The sequence below is a fragment of the Schistocerca serialis genome, chromosome 4 (genome assembly GCF_023864345.2).
Source record: "Schistocerca serialis cubense isolate TAMUIC-IGC-003099 chromosome 4, iqSchSeri2.2, whole genome shotgun sequence".
Taxonomy (NCBI): domain Eukaryota; kingdom Metazoa; phylum Arthropoda; class Insecta; order Orthoptera; family Acrididae; genus Schistocerca; species Schistocerca serialis.
In genome coordinates, this window is record NC_064641.1 from 917,094,826 (window position 1) to 917,109,635 (window position 14,810).

General features: G+C 39.1%; 1 protein-coding gene across 1 annotated transcript in view; it reads right to left on the minus strand.

The window, feature by feature from the left end:
- The window catches only part of LOC126474841 (atrial natriuretic peptide receptor 2-like), a 192,609-nt gene that overhangs the window by 84,813 nt on the left and 92,986 nt on the right, over positions 1 to 14,810 (minus strand). Inside the window, exon 4 of the mRNA XM_050102319.1 lies at positions 1,422 to 1,551. Within this exon, the coding sequence (XP_049958276.1) occupies positions 1,422 to 1,551 (130 nt within the window). The remainder of the gene's footprint in view (positions 1 to 1,421; positions 1,552 to 14,810) is intronic.

Genomic DNA, 14,810 nt, shown 5'->3' on the forward strand with positions numbered 1-14,810 from the left:
CATGCATAAATGAAAGACACAAGGAAACCAATGCCACAACAAATCAATTCTTATTGAGAACCTATCATAAGGCCTTGCCTTGCTCATCAATCTTAATTATTACCCTAACAAAGATCCATGGATGAATGTAGTATATGACAGAGAGGACTTCAAGACAAAGTCCAGATTAGGAGGCACAAAAATAGAAAACTGCTGGATTTCTATCTTCTGTTCTTATTCCAAGCACAGAGATAAATTTCTTTTACATGGACACTTCTGATGCCATAATGTAACAGGAATTAATAGTTGTTTTGATTGAGAAGACTGGGAAGTTGGAATCCATGGAGTGAAGAACAAGTTGGAAGGTTTCTCAGAGTGAAGAGAGGTCGAGGAACAGAGTATGGCTGTAGAAGAATAGAGGTGGCTCACATTGGAGAGTTAAGGAAGGGAAGATTTTGCATGGTGAAGATGAGGGTTACAAAACAGGGAAGCAGTAAATGACACAACAAAATAAGGAGATGCAGTAATATAGAATAATAGTGCATAATGCATGGACTGGAAAAACTCATTGAGCATGAAGTGAACGACAAAGATGAGAGGATCTGAATAGAAAAAAAGGAGCCATGGAGGAGCATCAGCAGAACACTACAAAGGGCAGGCCAGGGAGGCAGAATGAAAGAACTAGGTGAGGTTTAAAGCAGGACAGCTGTAACATTATTGGACATGCCATAGACACAGTTTCTATCTGTTTATTTCAAAGAAGCTCCCACTAAATGGGAGGATGCACATGGCATGCTTTGTAATATAGCTGTTGCAAGTAAGTGTATTGTGATAACTGGCATGCTCTGTAACTAGGCAGTCTATTTTACACTTGAATATTAATTGGCAATGGCCATTTGTTCAACTGGATGACTGGTTTATTGTGACTGAGAATGCTGTGTAATAGTACCAGTGAAGAATATGTATAACAAGGCAGTTATCATAACTTTCTCTACCCTAGATAAGGTAAGATACAGCTTTCTATGAGGAGTGGTGCATGACACAGATTTCCACTGGTATTTGGTGGACCGTTGAACTTCTCGGATACCCCTTACATACATAATCTTTACTTACTGTCATACAAGCTCAAGTGCAAAAAATAAAGAAAAAAAAAACTGAAAATCTCAAGACTTTGGAAGCAAGGATTTATTTTTTCACAGCTAAAAGGAGAGTGGGAGGAAATGAAAGGTATGGAAAATACTAAAACAGAGTTGGGCAAGTCACTCAAGGAACCCCAGGTTGAGAAAGACACAACAACAAAGGTGAGGACAGACAGCAGTCATTCATATGATCTTGCTCCTGAGCTCTCCTCAAGAAGCTTGTGAAGACAAACTTAGAAATGCATAAAATAAGTTTAGCCACACATCAAATTCCCTTGCTGTCAGGAAATTGCTGTAGCTCACCTGTATGGTACGTGTGGCGTTGAGGACAAGCAGAACTATGATGGGTGATATAATAAGCACCAGGACAAGCAAGGTAATAGATAGGCCCTGCTGTCGGCCAGACACCTGCAGATCCTCTGATACCCGCTCACTGCAGAAATGAAAGCATAGCACATTCTTACTTTCTTTTAAGAACTGGTGCTTTATTACAAAATTTAATAAATGGAAACTCAGAGATGAGTGGAATTAGGGAGTCACAGTCAAAGCTGTAAAATGATAGAGAAGCCTAAGAGCTGTAGAAAAAGGAACATACTAAATTAAGTGAGTAAACTGTGGAATAGGAAGATGAAGAGAAGAATAAATTACCATGGAGAAACTGTGTGACTTTTTTCAAGTCCACCATGTTATGATTTAGCTGAAACCCATTTCAGTTGTAAAGTACAGCTAACTAATCAATAACTTCAACAAGAAATGCTAGCATCACCTATGTCAATAAATCATATTCTTTAAAAAATTCAGTGGCCAAGAAATGTGATTGCCATCAAAGATTATGCAGTACACTGGAAAAATGACTGTAGCCACTAACCAGTTACATAAAGCATATCAAGAAACTTATAGGTGCACGGTAGTATTCTTGTGGGCTGCTTAGATAGACATCGTGTACTTGTCAGTAAGATGTCAAGCAGTGTGAGTGTAGTTACACCATTACCCCTGCGAATGCAGATCAGTGAATTATCATTTCATTTTGCTTGTAATGGAGAGAAATGGAGCTTAGGTGAAGAAAGCTGTAGAAATATTTCTTGCTCACAGACAGATGAGAATTAGTGGAAGAAGTATATGTCAGTCAAGATGTTTATGGAAACTCACGAACAAATTGGATACCAGAAACTGCAGATAACACACAAACTGTAATTAATAAATATTGATAATTACAACTTACATTCTTCTATCCTGGTATTCCAATTATTATGGCAATCTGGTGAGAGACAAAATGTGTCTCCTGTTGCAGTGTTTCAATAAATAGCAGTTTGGAGATGCAACAAACTATTTTTTTTTTAATCAGAAGTGATGGCAAGATATACTCAGTAAAATTTACATACCAGTTTGAGATTATCAGTAAGAACCAAAAAATTAATTTCCCAGACGGTGTTCACAGTTTAGTCATTTAACAATGAAACTGGAGTTTCTCCCCTCCTCCTTTTTTAAATTACATGTATTTCTGCAATTGAAATTTTTCTTTACAATAAGCAATAATAGACTACTGCAGCAATGCATTTTCAGGTGTCAATCACGCCAGAAAAAATGGCTACAGTCATTAGGAAGAAGCAACTGGCAGTTGTCTTATATTAAACCTTGGTATTTACTATCCTTGCATGACATTTAAGCAAAATACAGCTCCTTTACTTTTGTCAGTCTCTTTATGCAATGTTTTTGTCATTGCCAACTTCACCACAAAGTTACCCAGAGTAATAAAGTGGCATTATCTAAACTTATTCTGAAGGAGGGCATTTCTGATGAGAATATACAGGGTACAAGTAATGTGTATACATCAGTTCATATTGTGATCAGTAAAGGAGGTAAAAAGTCCAAGTTATAAAAAGAATGATTCTCACATCTCAGACAGAGTGGAAAATTTTTTGAAAGAATGGAATTTATGAACTATCTCAAAGGTATCTACTAATATGTGTCAAGCCTAACATAGCAAGTCAGCAAATTTATTAAACAATGATCTATGAAACAAATGCTTGAAATTTGACACTGGGTAGAAAATAAGCCACTATCAACAATGTTATGTCAGAGTTCATCTCTGCAACCTTTATTTATGAACCTAACCTTGACAATCAGTACAGTCTACTTTGGTGCAAATAAAATCTTCCTGCATGACATACTTCCTGGTAGGGCTGTCTGATATTCCTTGTACTTTCCTTGGAACTAAAAAATAACTGTTTACCTAATAACAAATATTCCCTCTAATGATGATGCACAGTTAGTTAGGATAAAGTGCCTTACAGTATGGATACTACCCAGTGGAAATCAGTTAGAATAATTCATGACTGAGAGATGAATGATTTTAAGAATAGTTTATAGGAGATGATCTGGGACAAAATTTATAATTAAGCAAATGCTAACACAAAATTTAAACTTTTCCATGATACATTCATATCATTATTTGAAAGTAGCTTTTCACTCAACCTAATGAGAAGGGACAATAAACAGCCATGTATAAACCATGGAGGAGATTAAAATATCTTGTGAAAGGAAAAGGGACAGATATCTTTTATCAAAAACAAGCTGGGATCCTGAAGTAGTTGCACACTACAAAAACTACTCTAAATTACTAAGAAAGGTTATTAAAAAACAAGGAACTTGCACATAATGCCAGAAATCAATAATTCCAACAACAAACTTAAGGCTATATGGAATGCAGTGAAATGAGAGGCAGGACAACCAGCCACAGAACAAGATAACATCACTAATGAACTTAATGGAAGGACACAGGTAGCAATTGTATTTAGTAATAATTTCTTCAATATAGTAGAAGGTATAGGGACAAACAATTAAAGAGAAAAATCACAGCAGTATGTTAAAAAAGTAGCTCTTATAAAATTTAATCATATGAATGTATCACCAACTTCTACTTCTGAAATTAAGAAAATCATTCATTCTCTCAAAAATAAAAGCTCATATAGTTTTGATGGTGTTTCCAATACAGTGCTACAGATTTGTTCTCTCGTAATAAGCCTTGTCTACCCAATATATGTAATGCATCATTATAGCAAGGCATTTTTCCAGAGAGACTGAAATTTGCCATTGTTAAACCCCTCTTTACGAAAGGTTGTAAAAGAGATGTCAATAACTACTGACCTGTTTAATTGCTGAAATCATTTCCTAAAACCGTTAAGAAGGTGATGTGTTCTAGAATAGTGTCTCACCTTAGCAACAATAGTACCCGCAGCAAATCAAAGTTTGGGTTTCAGAGGGGTTGCTTTACTGAGAATGCCATTTACATGTTCACTCTCCACATTTTATAAGCACTAAATAATAAAATAGTGCCAGTTTCTATTTTCTATGACCTATTTAAATCACTTGCTGTGTGAATCAGAGTACTCTTCAAGATAAATTGAAGTTTTATGGGATTGATGGTTTAGCCAATCAGTGGATAATGTCATATGTAACCAAAATAATGCAGGAAGTCGTACTTCATAGTTCAACCAATACAACCTGCAGACATAATTCTGACTGGGGAGAAATCATGTATGGGGTTTCCCAAGTTTCAGTCTTAGGTCCACTTTTGCTCCTCACATATGTAAATGAGAGTGCATCTAATATACCTCAGCAGAATTAATTCCTTTTGCATAAGACACTAGTATTTCAATCAATCCAAGCATACATACAGGAACAGAAGAAATGATAAACTTAAAAGTATCACTGACTGATTTTCAGTGAATGGTCTCATGATCAGTTTTAAAAACACACAACATATTCAGTTCTGCACATCTAAGGGTACTAGACAAATAATGAATGTAACAAATGGTGAGGAAATAATAAATAGGGTGGAAACTTCAAAATTCTTAGATGTCCATATTGACGAGAGTTTAAATTTGAAGAGGCACATTCTGAAACTCCTAAAACTACTTACTTCAGCCACGTTTGCATTTAGAATCATTGTTAATCTTTGGGAGAGACAATTCAGTATGTTCACATATTTTACATATTTGCATTCATTAATGTCATATGGAATAATGTTCTGGAGTAACTCATCTTTAAGAAAGAAACTGGGCTTCCTGACTACTGCCTCACAGTATATTTATTCCCTCATGAAGTTTGTTGTAAATAATCTGCTACAGTAATGTACATAATTACAACACCAGAAGCAGAAAAGACATTCATTGCTCCACATTAAGGTTGTCTTTAAAACAAAAAGTGGTGCACAATGCTGCAACAAATATTTTTGATCACATATACAGTGATAAAAAGATGTCTGACAGACAGCAAAGTAAAATTTGAAAACAAACTGAGAAAGTTTCTCTTTGGCAACTCCTATTCCACAGAAGAATTTCTATTACTGTAATGTGTAAAAGATGTTGAGTAGGAATTACTAACTCACATCTTATACCTGTATATCATTTTTCCTTTGATACATTGAACATATAACTAACTAACTAATTAAATCTGTCTGTGTCCAAGCCTAAAATCCTAATGTATATTACAGGGATGACACTTGATCTAGAGGTAAAGAGTTTCATTAGCATAGATAGGAGAGATGGTAACACATTCTGGTTATTAGATTATGTCCCAATCTCTTTAGCTAAATCAAAAATAATTACACAGTATAACACAGAGTGGAGCCATGAAACTGGGTTGATGAAAATCCATAAATTTGATAGGGATGTTGAGTTGGTCAGCTCCTTTAGCTATTTAGAAGCAAGTTACATGCTATTTGCAGGTTTCACCATCTTCCTTACATCTTTCATTGTCACCAAGTACGTAAACATGCAGTCTTAATGCCCACGTTATCAAACATTTACATTTGAGCTACAGCACTTAAACTTCATGGAATGAAGGTGTGAACATGTGCAAAGTAATTTCTAATTAGGTGGCTTAGCTGACACCTAGACACCTACCCGTCAATAACACCAAAAGTATTTCACTTTCACACAAGAATAAATTGAATATGTGTGCTCCTCTTCAGCCATAGCCTTCCTTCTGTGACTCTTCTGCTTCATAATTTCTAGCAGCTGTGGGACACAACATACAGCATGTCTCCACGTAAGTAACACACTCTTATCAGCATCTTAATTAGTCACTCCCAGCAGGTTTGGTACTATTCATGCTCTATAGAAAAGCTATTATGGAAATTAGCTGGTAGTTATAATTACATAGGTCATTGATGAATAAAGAGCCTGAATGTTAATGCGCATTTAGCAAAGTGTAGTTTAAAACAGCACACATTGAAAAAAGTTTTGCATCACCTCGGTTCCGAGAGTTCTGGAACCAGTACAGAAAACTGGAATAGAGATCACCATAAACATCATTTCCGCCCATTTTATTGCTCAAGAAAACCACACACTGCATGTTGTACCACCATACAGTGAGACCTTCAGAGGTGGTGGTCCAATATGCTGTACACACCAGTACCTCTAATACCCACACCGGTACCTTTAACACCCAGGAGCACGTCCTCTTGCATTGATGCATGCCTGTATTTGTCGTGGCATTATATCCACAAGTTCGTCAAGGCATTGTTGGTCCAGATTGTCCCTCACATCAATGGCGATTCAGTGTAGATCGCTCAGAGTGGTTGGTGGGTCACGTCGTTCATAAACAGCCCTTTTCACTCCATCCCAGGCATGTTCGATTGGATTCATGTCAGGAGAACATGCTGGCCACTCTAGTCGAGCGATGTCGTTATCCTGAAGGAAGTCATCCACAAGATGTGCATGATGGAGGCGCAAATTGTTGTCCATAAAGACGAATGCCTTGCCAATATGCTGCCGATATGGTTTTACTATCGGTCAGAGGATGGCATTCACATATCGTACAGCCATTACAGTGCCTTTCATGAGCACCAGCGGCATGCATCTGCCCCACATAATGCCACCCCAAAACAGCAGGGAACCTCCACCTTGCTGCACTCGCTGGATAGTGTGTCTAAGGCGTTTAGCCTGACCGGGTTGCCTCCAAGCACGTCTCCGACGATTGTCTGGTTGAAGGCATATGTGACACTCGTCGATGAAGAGAACGTGATGCCAATCCTGAGCGGTCCATTCGGTGTGTTGTTGGCCTATCTGTACCACACTGCATGGTGTCATGGTTGCAAAGATGGACCTCGCCATGGACGTCAGGAATGAAGTTGCACATCATGCTGCCTATTGCGCACAGTTTGAGTCGTAACATGATGTCCTGTGGCTGCATTATTGAACATGGTGGCGTTGGTGTCTTTCTGTATCTTCTCCACCTCCGAACAACATCGCTTTGGTTAATTCCGAGACGCCTGGACACTTCCATTGTTGAGAGCCCTTCCTGTCACAAAGTAACAATGCGGATGCTATTGGACCATGGTATTGACCGTCTAGGTATGGTTGAACTACAGACAACACGAGCCGTTTACCTCCTTCCTGGTGGAATGACTGGAACTGATCGTCTGTCGGACCCCCCCATTCTAATAGGCGCTGCTCATGCACGGTTGTTTTCATATTTGGGAGGGTTTAGTGACATCTCTGAACAGTCAAGGGGACTGTGTCTGTGATACAATACCCACAGTCAACGTCTATCTTCAGGAGTTCTGGGAACTGGGGTGATGCAAACCTTTATCTCTGTATTAAGTCATCTCAGCTGTATCAGGCGTAAAGTATGGGAGTGGGAAAGCTCCAGCATCGGACGACGCTGCCAAAAGCTGAAGAATGCATCTCAAGGACGAGTGGGGAAAGAGTAAGGCATCTTGCAACGAGAAGGATGATAAATCACTGAAATGCGTTAAAGGCAGTCTCGCTTGCAAAGCATCGCCATAAAAGATTTCCAACCTGGAAGAGACTATGGCGTGAAGGCAATAGAGACATGGATTATTTAATCAGGAACATGACAACGAATTTATGAAGACAAATCTGCTTTGTTCATCTTTGGCATCCTAAATGTACGAGTAATAAATACTGCGACCCATACTCATGCCATGTTGTTTTCCGGGTGGCGTTTGATATAATGTCCCACGGTCTCTTGGTGAATACATTATTTAAATAAAAATCATGTTTGAGTATACCATGTTTTCAAATCGGTCTAAGTAGTATAAAATAATTTCTCGTATCTCATACAGGTACCTAAATTCTCGTAAGATTTAAAATGAAAAACAGGGCAGCATGCAGTATACACTGTGACAAAAGGCATGAGATATTGATATGCAAATATGAAGGTGGCAGCAGTACTGCGTACCCAAGATATAAAAGGGCAGTGCGTTGGCAGAGTTGTCATTTGCACTCAGGTGATCCACGTGAAAAGGTTTCCGAAGTGATAATGGCCTCACGAAGGGAATTAACAGATTTTGAATGCGAAGTAGTAGTTGTAGCTACACGCATGGAACATTCCACTTCAGAAATCATTAGGGAATTCAATATTCCGAGATCCACAACTTCAAAAGAGTGCCGAGAAATTTCAGGCATTAACTCTCACTAGGAATAACGCAGTGCTCGACGGCCTTCACGTAATGCCCGAGAAGAGGCGCATTTGCATACAGTTGTTAGTGCTAACAAACAAACAACACAGCATGTTATTTCATGTGGACTTTATCCTCTGGTTCATGATGATGATGATGTTTGGTTTGTGGGGCGCTCAACTGCCCAGTTATCAGCGCCTGTACAAAATCCCAACGCTTGCTCAGTCCAGTCTCACCACTTTCATGAATGATGATGAAATGATGAGGACAACAAAATACGCAGTCATCTCAAGGCAGGTGAAAATACCTGACCCCACCGGGAATCGAACCCGAGACCCTGTTCTCAGGAAGCGAGAACACGTTAACTTCAACTGATCATTGATTGGAAATGGCTACGTTTGGCTACTTATTGCAAAGGAGCGATGGATTTTTTATGAATGACAATGCCTCAGTTCACTGGGCACCAATTGTTTGAGTTTGGTTTGAAGAACGTGCTGGGAAAATAGAGCGGATTATTTGGTCACCCAGGTTGCTCAGCATGAATCCCATTGAACATTTCTGGGATAAAATCAAGAGGTCAGTTCGTGCACAAAATCCAGCACCAGCATTAGTGCTACAGTTTTAGACGACCAGAATCTCTCAATATTTCAGGGAACCTCCACCTTGCTGCACTCACTGGACAGTGTGTCTAAGGCGTTGAGCCTGACCGGGTTGCCTCAAAACACGTTTCTAACGATCGTCTGGTTGAAGGCATATGTGACACTCATCGCTGAAGAGAACGTGATGCCAATCTCGAGTGGTCCATTCGGCATCTTGTTGGGCCCATCTGTACCACAATGCATGGTGTCATGTTTTCAAAGATGGACCTCACTATGGAAGTTGCGCAACATGCAGCCTATTGCGCACAGTTTGATTTGTAATACGACGACCTGTGGCTGCACAAAAATCATTATTCAACATTGTGGTGTTGCTGTCATGGTTCCTCCAAGCCATAATCTTTAGGAAGCGGTCATCCACTGCAGTAGTAGAAATTGGGCAGCCTGAACGAGGCATGTCATCAATAGTTCCTGTCTCTCTGTATCTCCTCCATGTCCGAACAACATCACTTTGTTTCACTCTGAGACACCTAGACACTCCCCTTGTTGAGAGCCCTTCCTGGCACAAAGTAACAATGCGAATGTGATCGAACCACTGTATTGACCATCAAGGCATGGTTGAACTACAGACAACACAGGCCGCGTACCTCATTCCTGGTGGAATAACTGGAAATGATTGGCTGTCAGACCTCCTCCATCTAATAGGCGCTGCTCATGCATGGTTGCTTACATTTTTGTGTGGTTTTAGTGACATCTCTGAACAGTCAAAGGAACTGTGTCTGTGATACAATGTCCACAGACAACACCTATCTTCAGGAGTTCTGGGAACCAACTTTTTTTGATGTGTATATACTTGCTTACCTGTAAACTTTAGTATGTTGTTTTTGTTGTTGTGGTCTTCAGTCCTGAGACTGGTTTGATGCAGCTCTCCATGCTACTCTATCCTGTGCAAGCTTCTTCATCTCCCAGTACCTACTGCAATCTACATCCTTCTGTATCTGCTTACTGTATTCATCTCTTGGTCTACCTCTATGATTTTTACCCTCTATACTCCCCCTCCCCTCCCCTCCCGTCCCCATTACTAGCAGGTGATCCCTTGATGCCTCAGAATGTGTCCCACCATCCCATCCCTTCTTCTAGTCAAGTTGTGCCACAAATTCCTCTTCTCCACAGTTCTACTCAGTACCTCCTCATTAGTTACTTGATCTACCTATCTAGTCTTCAGCATTCTTTTGTAGTTCCACAATTCAAAAGCTTCTACTCTCTTCTTGTCTAAACAGTATATCATCTATGTTTCACTTCCATATATGGCAACACTCCATACAAATACTTTCAGGTAAGACTTCCTGATGCTTTAATCTGTACTCAATGATAACAAATTTCTCTGCTTCAGACATGTTTTTCTGGCTCTCCCGTACTTCTAACTGAGTGTTGTCCATTCCCATGTCCTTGTTTCGATTTAGGTCTTTCAGTGCTCTGTCAATTTGACTACACTCCATTATCCTTACTTTGCTTTTGTTGATGTTCATCTTATATCCTCCTATCAAGACACTGTCCACTACATCCAACTGCTCTTCCAAGTCCTTTGCTGCCTCTGAAAGATTTACTCTGTCAATGGCAAACCTTAAATTTTTATTTCTTCTCCCTGGGGTTTAATTCCTACTCCTAATCTTCGTTTTTGTTTCCTTTACTGCTTGCTCAATATACAGATTGAATAACGTCATGAATAGGCTATAACCCTGTCTCACTCCCTTCTCAACCAATGCTTTCCTCCCCCACCCTCGACTCTTATAACTGGCACCCAGTTTCTGTACAAATTGTAAGTAACATTTCGCTCCCCGTATTTTAACACTGCCACCTTTAGAATTTGAAAGAGACTATTCCAGTCAACATTGCCAAAAGCTGCCTCTAAAAAAGTCTACAAAAACTATAAACATAGGTTTGCCTTTCCATAACCTATCTTCTATGAGAAATCATAGGGTCGGTTTTTGCCTCATATATTCCTACATTTGTGGGGAAACCAAACTGATCTTCCCCGAGGTTGACTTCTACCAGTTTTTCCATTCTTCTGTAAAGGATTCGCATTAGTATTTTGCAACTGTGACTTATTAAAGTGATAGTTCAGTAATTTTCATACCTGTCAGCATCTGCTTTTTTGGAATTGGTATTATATTCTTTTTTAGTCTGATGGTATTTTGCCTGTTTTATACATCTTACTCACCACATGGAAGAGTTTTGTCATGGCAGTCTCCCCCAGTAGTTCTAATGAAGCGTTGTCGATTCCCATGTCCTTGTTTTGATTTAGGTCTTTCAGTGCTCGGTCAAATTCTTCACATAGTATCATATCTCCTATCTCATCTTCATCTACATCCTCTTCCATTTCCATAATATTGCACTCAAGGATAGACCCTCTATATACTCCTTCCACCTTTCTGCTTTTACTTCTTGCTTGGAACTGGTTTTTAATCTGAGCTCTTGATATTCATACAGGTCATTCTCTTTTCTCCAAAGGTCCCTTCAATTTTCCTGTCAACAGCATCTACCTTACTCCTGGAGATATATGCATTAACATCCTTATATTTATCCTTTAGCCATTCCTGTTAAGCCATTTTTCACTTCTTATCAATCTCTTTTTTGAGACGTTTGTATTCCCTTTCACCTGCTTCATTTACTGCATTTTTATATCTTCTCCTTTCATTAATTAAATTCAATATCTCTTGTTTTACCCACAGATTTTTACTAGCCCTCATCTGTTTACTTACTTGATCCTCTGTTGCCTTCAGAGTTTAATCTCTCAAAGTTACCTACTCTTCTTCTACTGTATTCCTTTCCCCTGTTCCAGTCAATTGTTCCATTATGCTCCCTCTGAAACTCTCTACAACCTCTGGTTTAGTCTGTTTATCCAGATCCCATCTCCTTAAATTCCCACCTTTTTGCAGTTTCTTCAGTTTTAATCTAGTTCATAAACAATAAATTATGGTCAGAGTCCACACATCACACACGCCCCTGGAAATGTCTTACAATTTAAAACCTGGTTCCTAAATCTCTGTCCAACCATTATATAATCAATCTGAAACCTTCTGGTGTCTCCAGGTTTCTTCCATGTATACAACCTTCTTTCATGATTATTAAACCAAGTGCTAGCTATGATTCAATTATACTCTGTGCAAAATTCTATCAGGTGGTTTTATCTTTCATTACTTTCTTCCAGTCTATATTCACCTACGAGTTTTCCTTCCCTTCCTTTTCCTAGTATCTCACTCCAGTCCCCCATAACTGTCAAATTTTCATCTGCCTTAACTATCTGAATAATTTCTTTTACACTGAAGTGCCAAAGAAACTGGTATAGGCATGCAAATTCAAATACACAGATATATAAACAGGCAGAATATGGCAACACCTATACAGGGTGTTACAAAAAGGTACGGCCAAACTTTCAGGAAACATTCCTCACACACAAAGAAAGAAAATATGTTATGTGGACATGTGTCCGGAAACACTTACTTTCCATGTTAGAGCTCATTTTATTACTTCTCATCAAATCACATTAATCATGGAATGGAAACACACAGCAACAGAACGTACCAGTGTGACTTCAAACACTATTTTGTAGGAAATGTTTCAAAATGTCCTCCGTTAGCGAGGATACATGCATCCACCCTCCGTCGCATGGAATCCCTGATGCGCTGATGCAGCCCTGGAGAATGGCGTTTTGTATCACTGCCATCCACAATACGACCACGAAGAGTCTCTACATTTGGTTAGCGGGGTTGCATAGACAAGAGCTTCCAAATGCCCCCATAAATGAAAGTCAAGAGGGTTGATGTCAGGAGAGCGTGAAGGCCATGGAATTAGTCTGCCTCTACCAATCCATCGGTCAACGAATCTGTTGTTGAGAAGTGTACGAACACTTCGACTGAAATGTGCAGGAGCTCCATCGTGCATGAACCACATGTTGTGTCGTACCTGTAAAGACACATGTTCTAGCAGCACAGGTAGAGTATCCCATATGAAATCATGATAACGTGCTCCATTGAGCATAGGTGGAAGAACATGGGGCCCAGTCAAGACATCACCGACAATGCCTGCCCAAACAATGAGTCGCATGTCAACACAAGCACCGATGTCAACATTACCTTCCTTCAATTGGGCCAACTGGCGGTGAATTGAGGAAGTACAGTACATACTGACAAAACTAAAATGAGCTCTAACATGGAAATTAAGCGTTTCCGGACACATGTCCACATAACATCTTTTCTTTATTTGTGTGTGAGGAATGTTTCCTGAAAGTTTGGCCGTACCTTTTTGTAACACCCTGTATAAGACGGCAAGTATCTGGTGCACTTGTTAGATTGTTTACTGTAATACAATGGTAGTTTGAACTACCTGTAGAGTGTTGATCAGTACGATAATTTAATGCCAATAATTCAATCGCAAATTACAGGTGTTAATACATGAGTCGATGATGTGGAAAGGAACTTCAAAGAGCAATTAGCAAGGGCTGATATCATAAATATAAGTAGTGTGGAGGAACAGGTTGAAGAAATTATAGATCAAAAAGTTACCAAGAGAGTAACATCTGGAAACATATCTCTTATTCTATCTTCTGAACTTAATGATACCAGGAAAGGTATAGATGACCTTTGGAAAGAATTTGAACTTATCCAGGATAAAATAGTTAAAAGGGTAAATTCACCTAATGTAGTGCTAACTAGTGAAGTGGTGACTGATTTGCAGTGTTTCAAAAGAAGTTTAAAGAGAAATACTGCTATGGCCAGTGCACAAGAAATGTTAATACCAGACCCATGGGACCCGGGCAGGGTCATATATTCCCCCAGGCACATTAACGTTCTGAGTTAACGGGCGGAGTGACGACCGTTGGACCCCGAGTTGTTTTCACTGTTTCTTCCAAAATAGTTTTCCTGCACCGAATTCCTTTAAAATCTTGAACTATTGTGTCATCTATTCCTAATATCTTAAACTATCCTACAATCATAGTGCTTAGAAACCTTGATATGACTACAAGATAAAGAAAACTTAGGAGAATCACAGAATAAGAAAGAAGGTGATATCGACATAAAATAAAATGAATAGAGTATGATATTTATGGATAATATAACATGAGGTGAATAATTAAACAACTGTGATACTATAGTGCATAAATTTTCTATTTTGTATAGTGTATTTTATAACTTTCATGAGATGTGATTTAAATGGGAGGGTTTGTATAGGTTTTGAAAGGAGTGGGTATTGTAAATAAAAGCATGGTTTACAAGAGCAAATAAATCACGGCTAACAACAAACACACGTCACACCTTTCAGACAACCCTCGCAAACTAGTGTGCCTGATTCTTCACCATTTGCCATTTCCATAGGGTTGCCAAGATTTCCTTCAGGGACCTCAAAGGTGAAGGCGGGATGTCCGTTCTGTAGGAGACGATTTAACACCGAACCTCCTCCAGCATCTCACTCAAGTTCCAGAGGGGTAGGTATCCTGGGGAAGGGGCTATCATATTTCTCTTAGCAACCATATCTATTTTTTTCCTTTCTTACTTCTCATTTACTTCGCATTTGAGGACATATCTATTTTTCCCCTCTTTCCATATTCACAAACTTCTACCACTAATTTTTTCATTGTTTCCAGGGTTTCTAATGAAATACATCTTA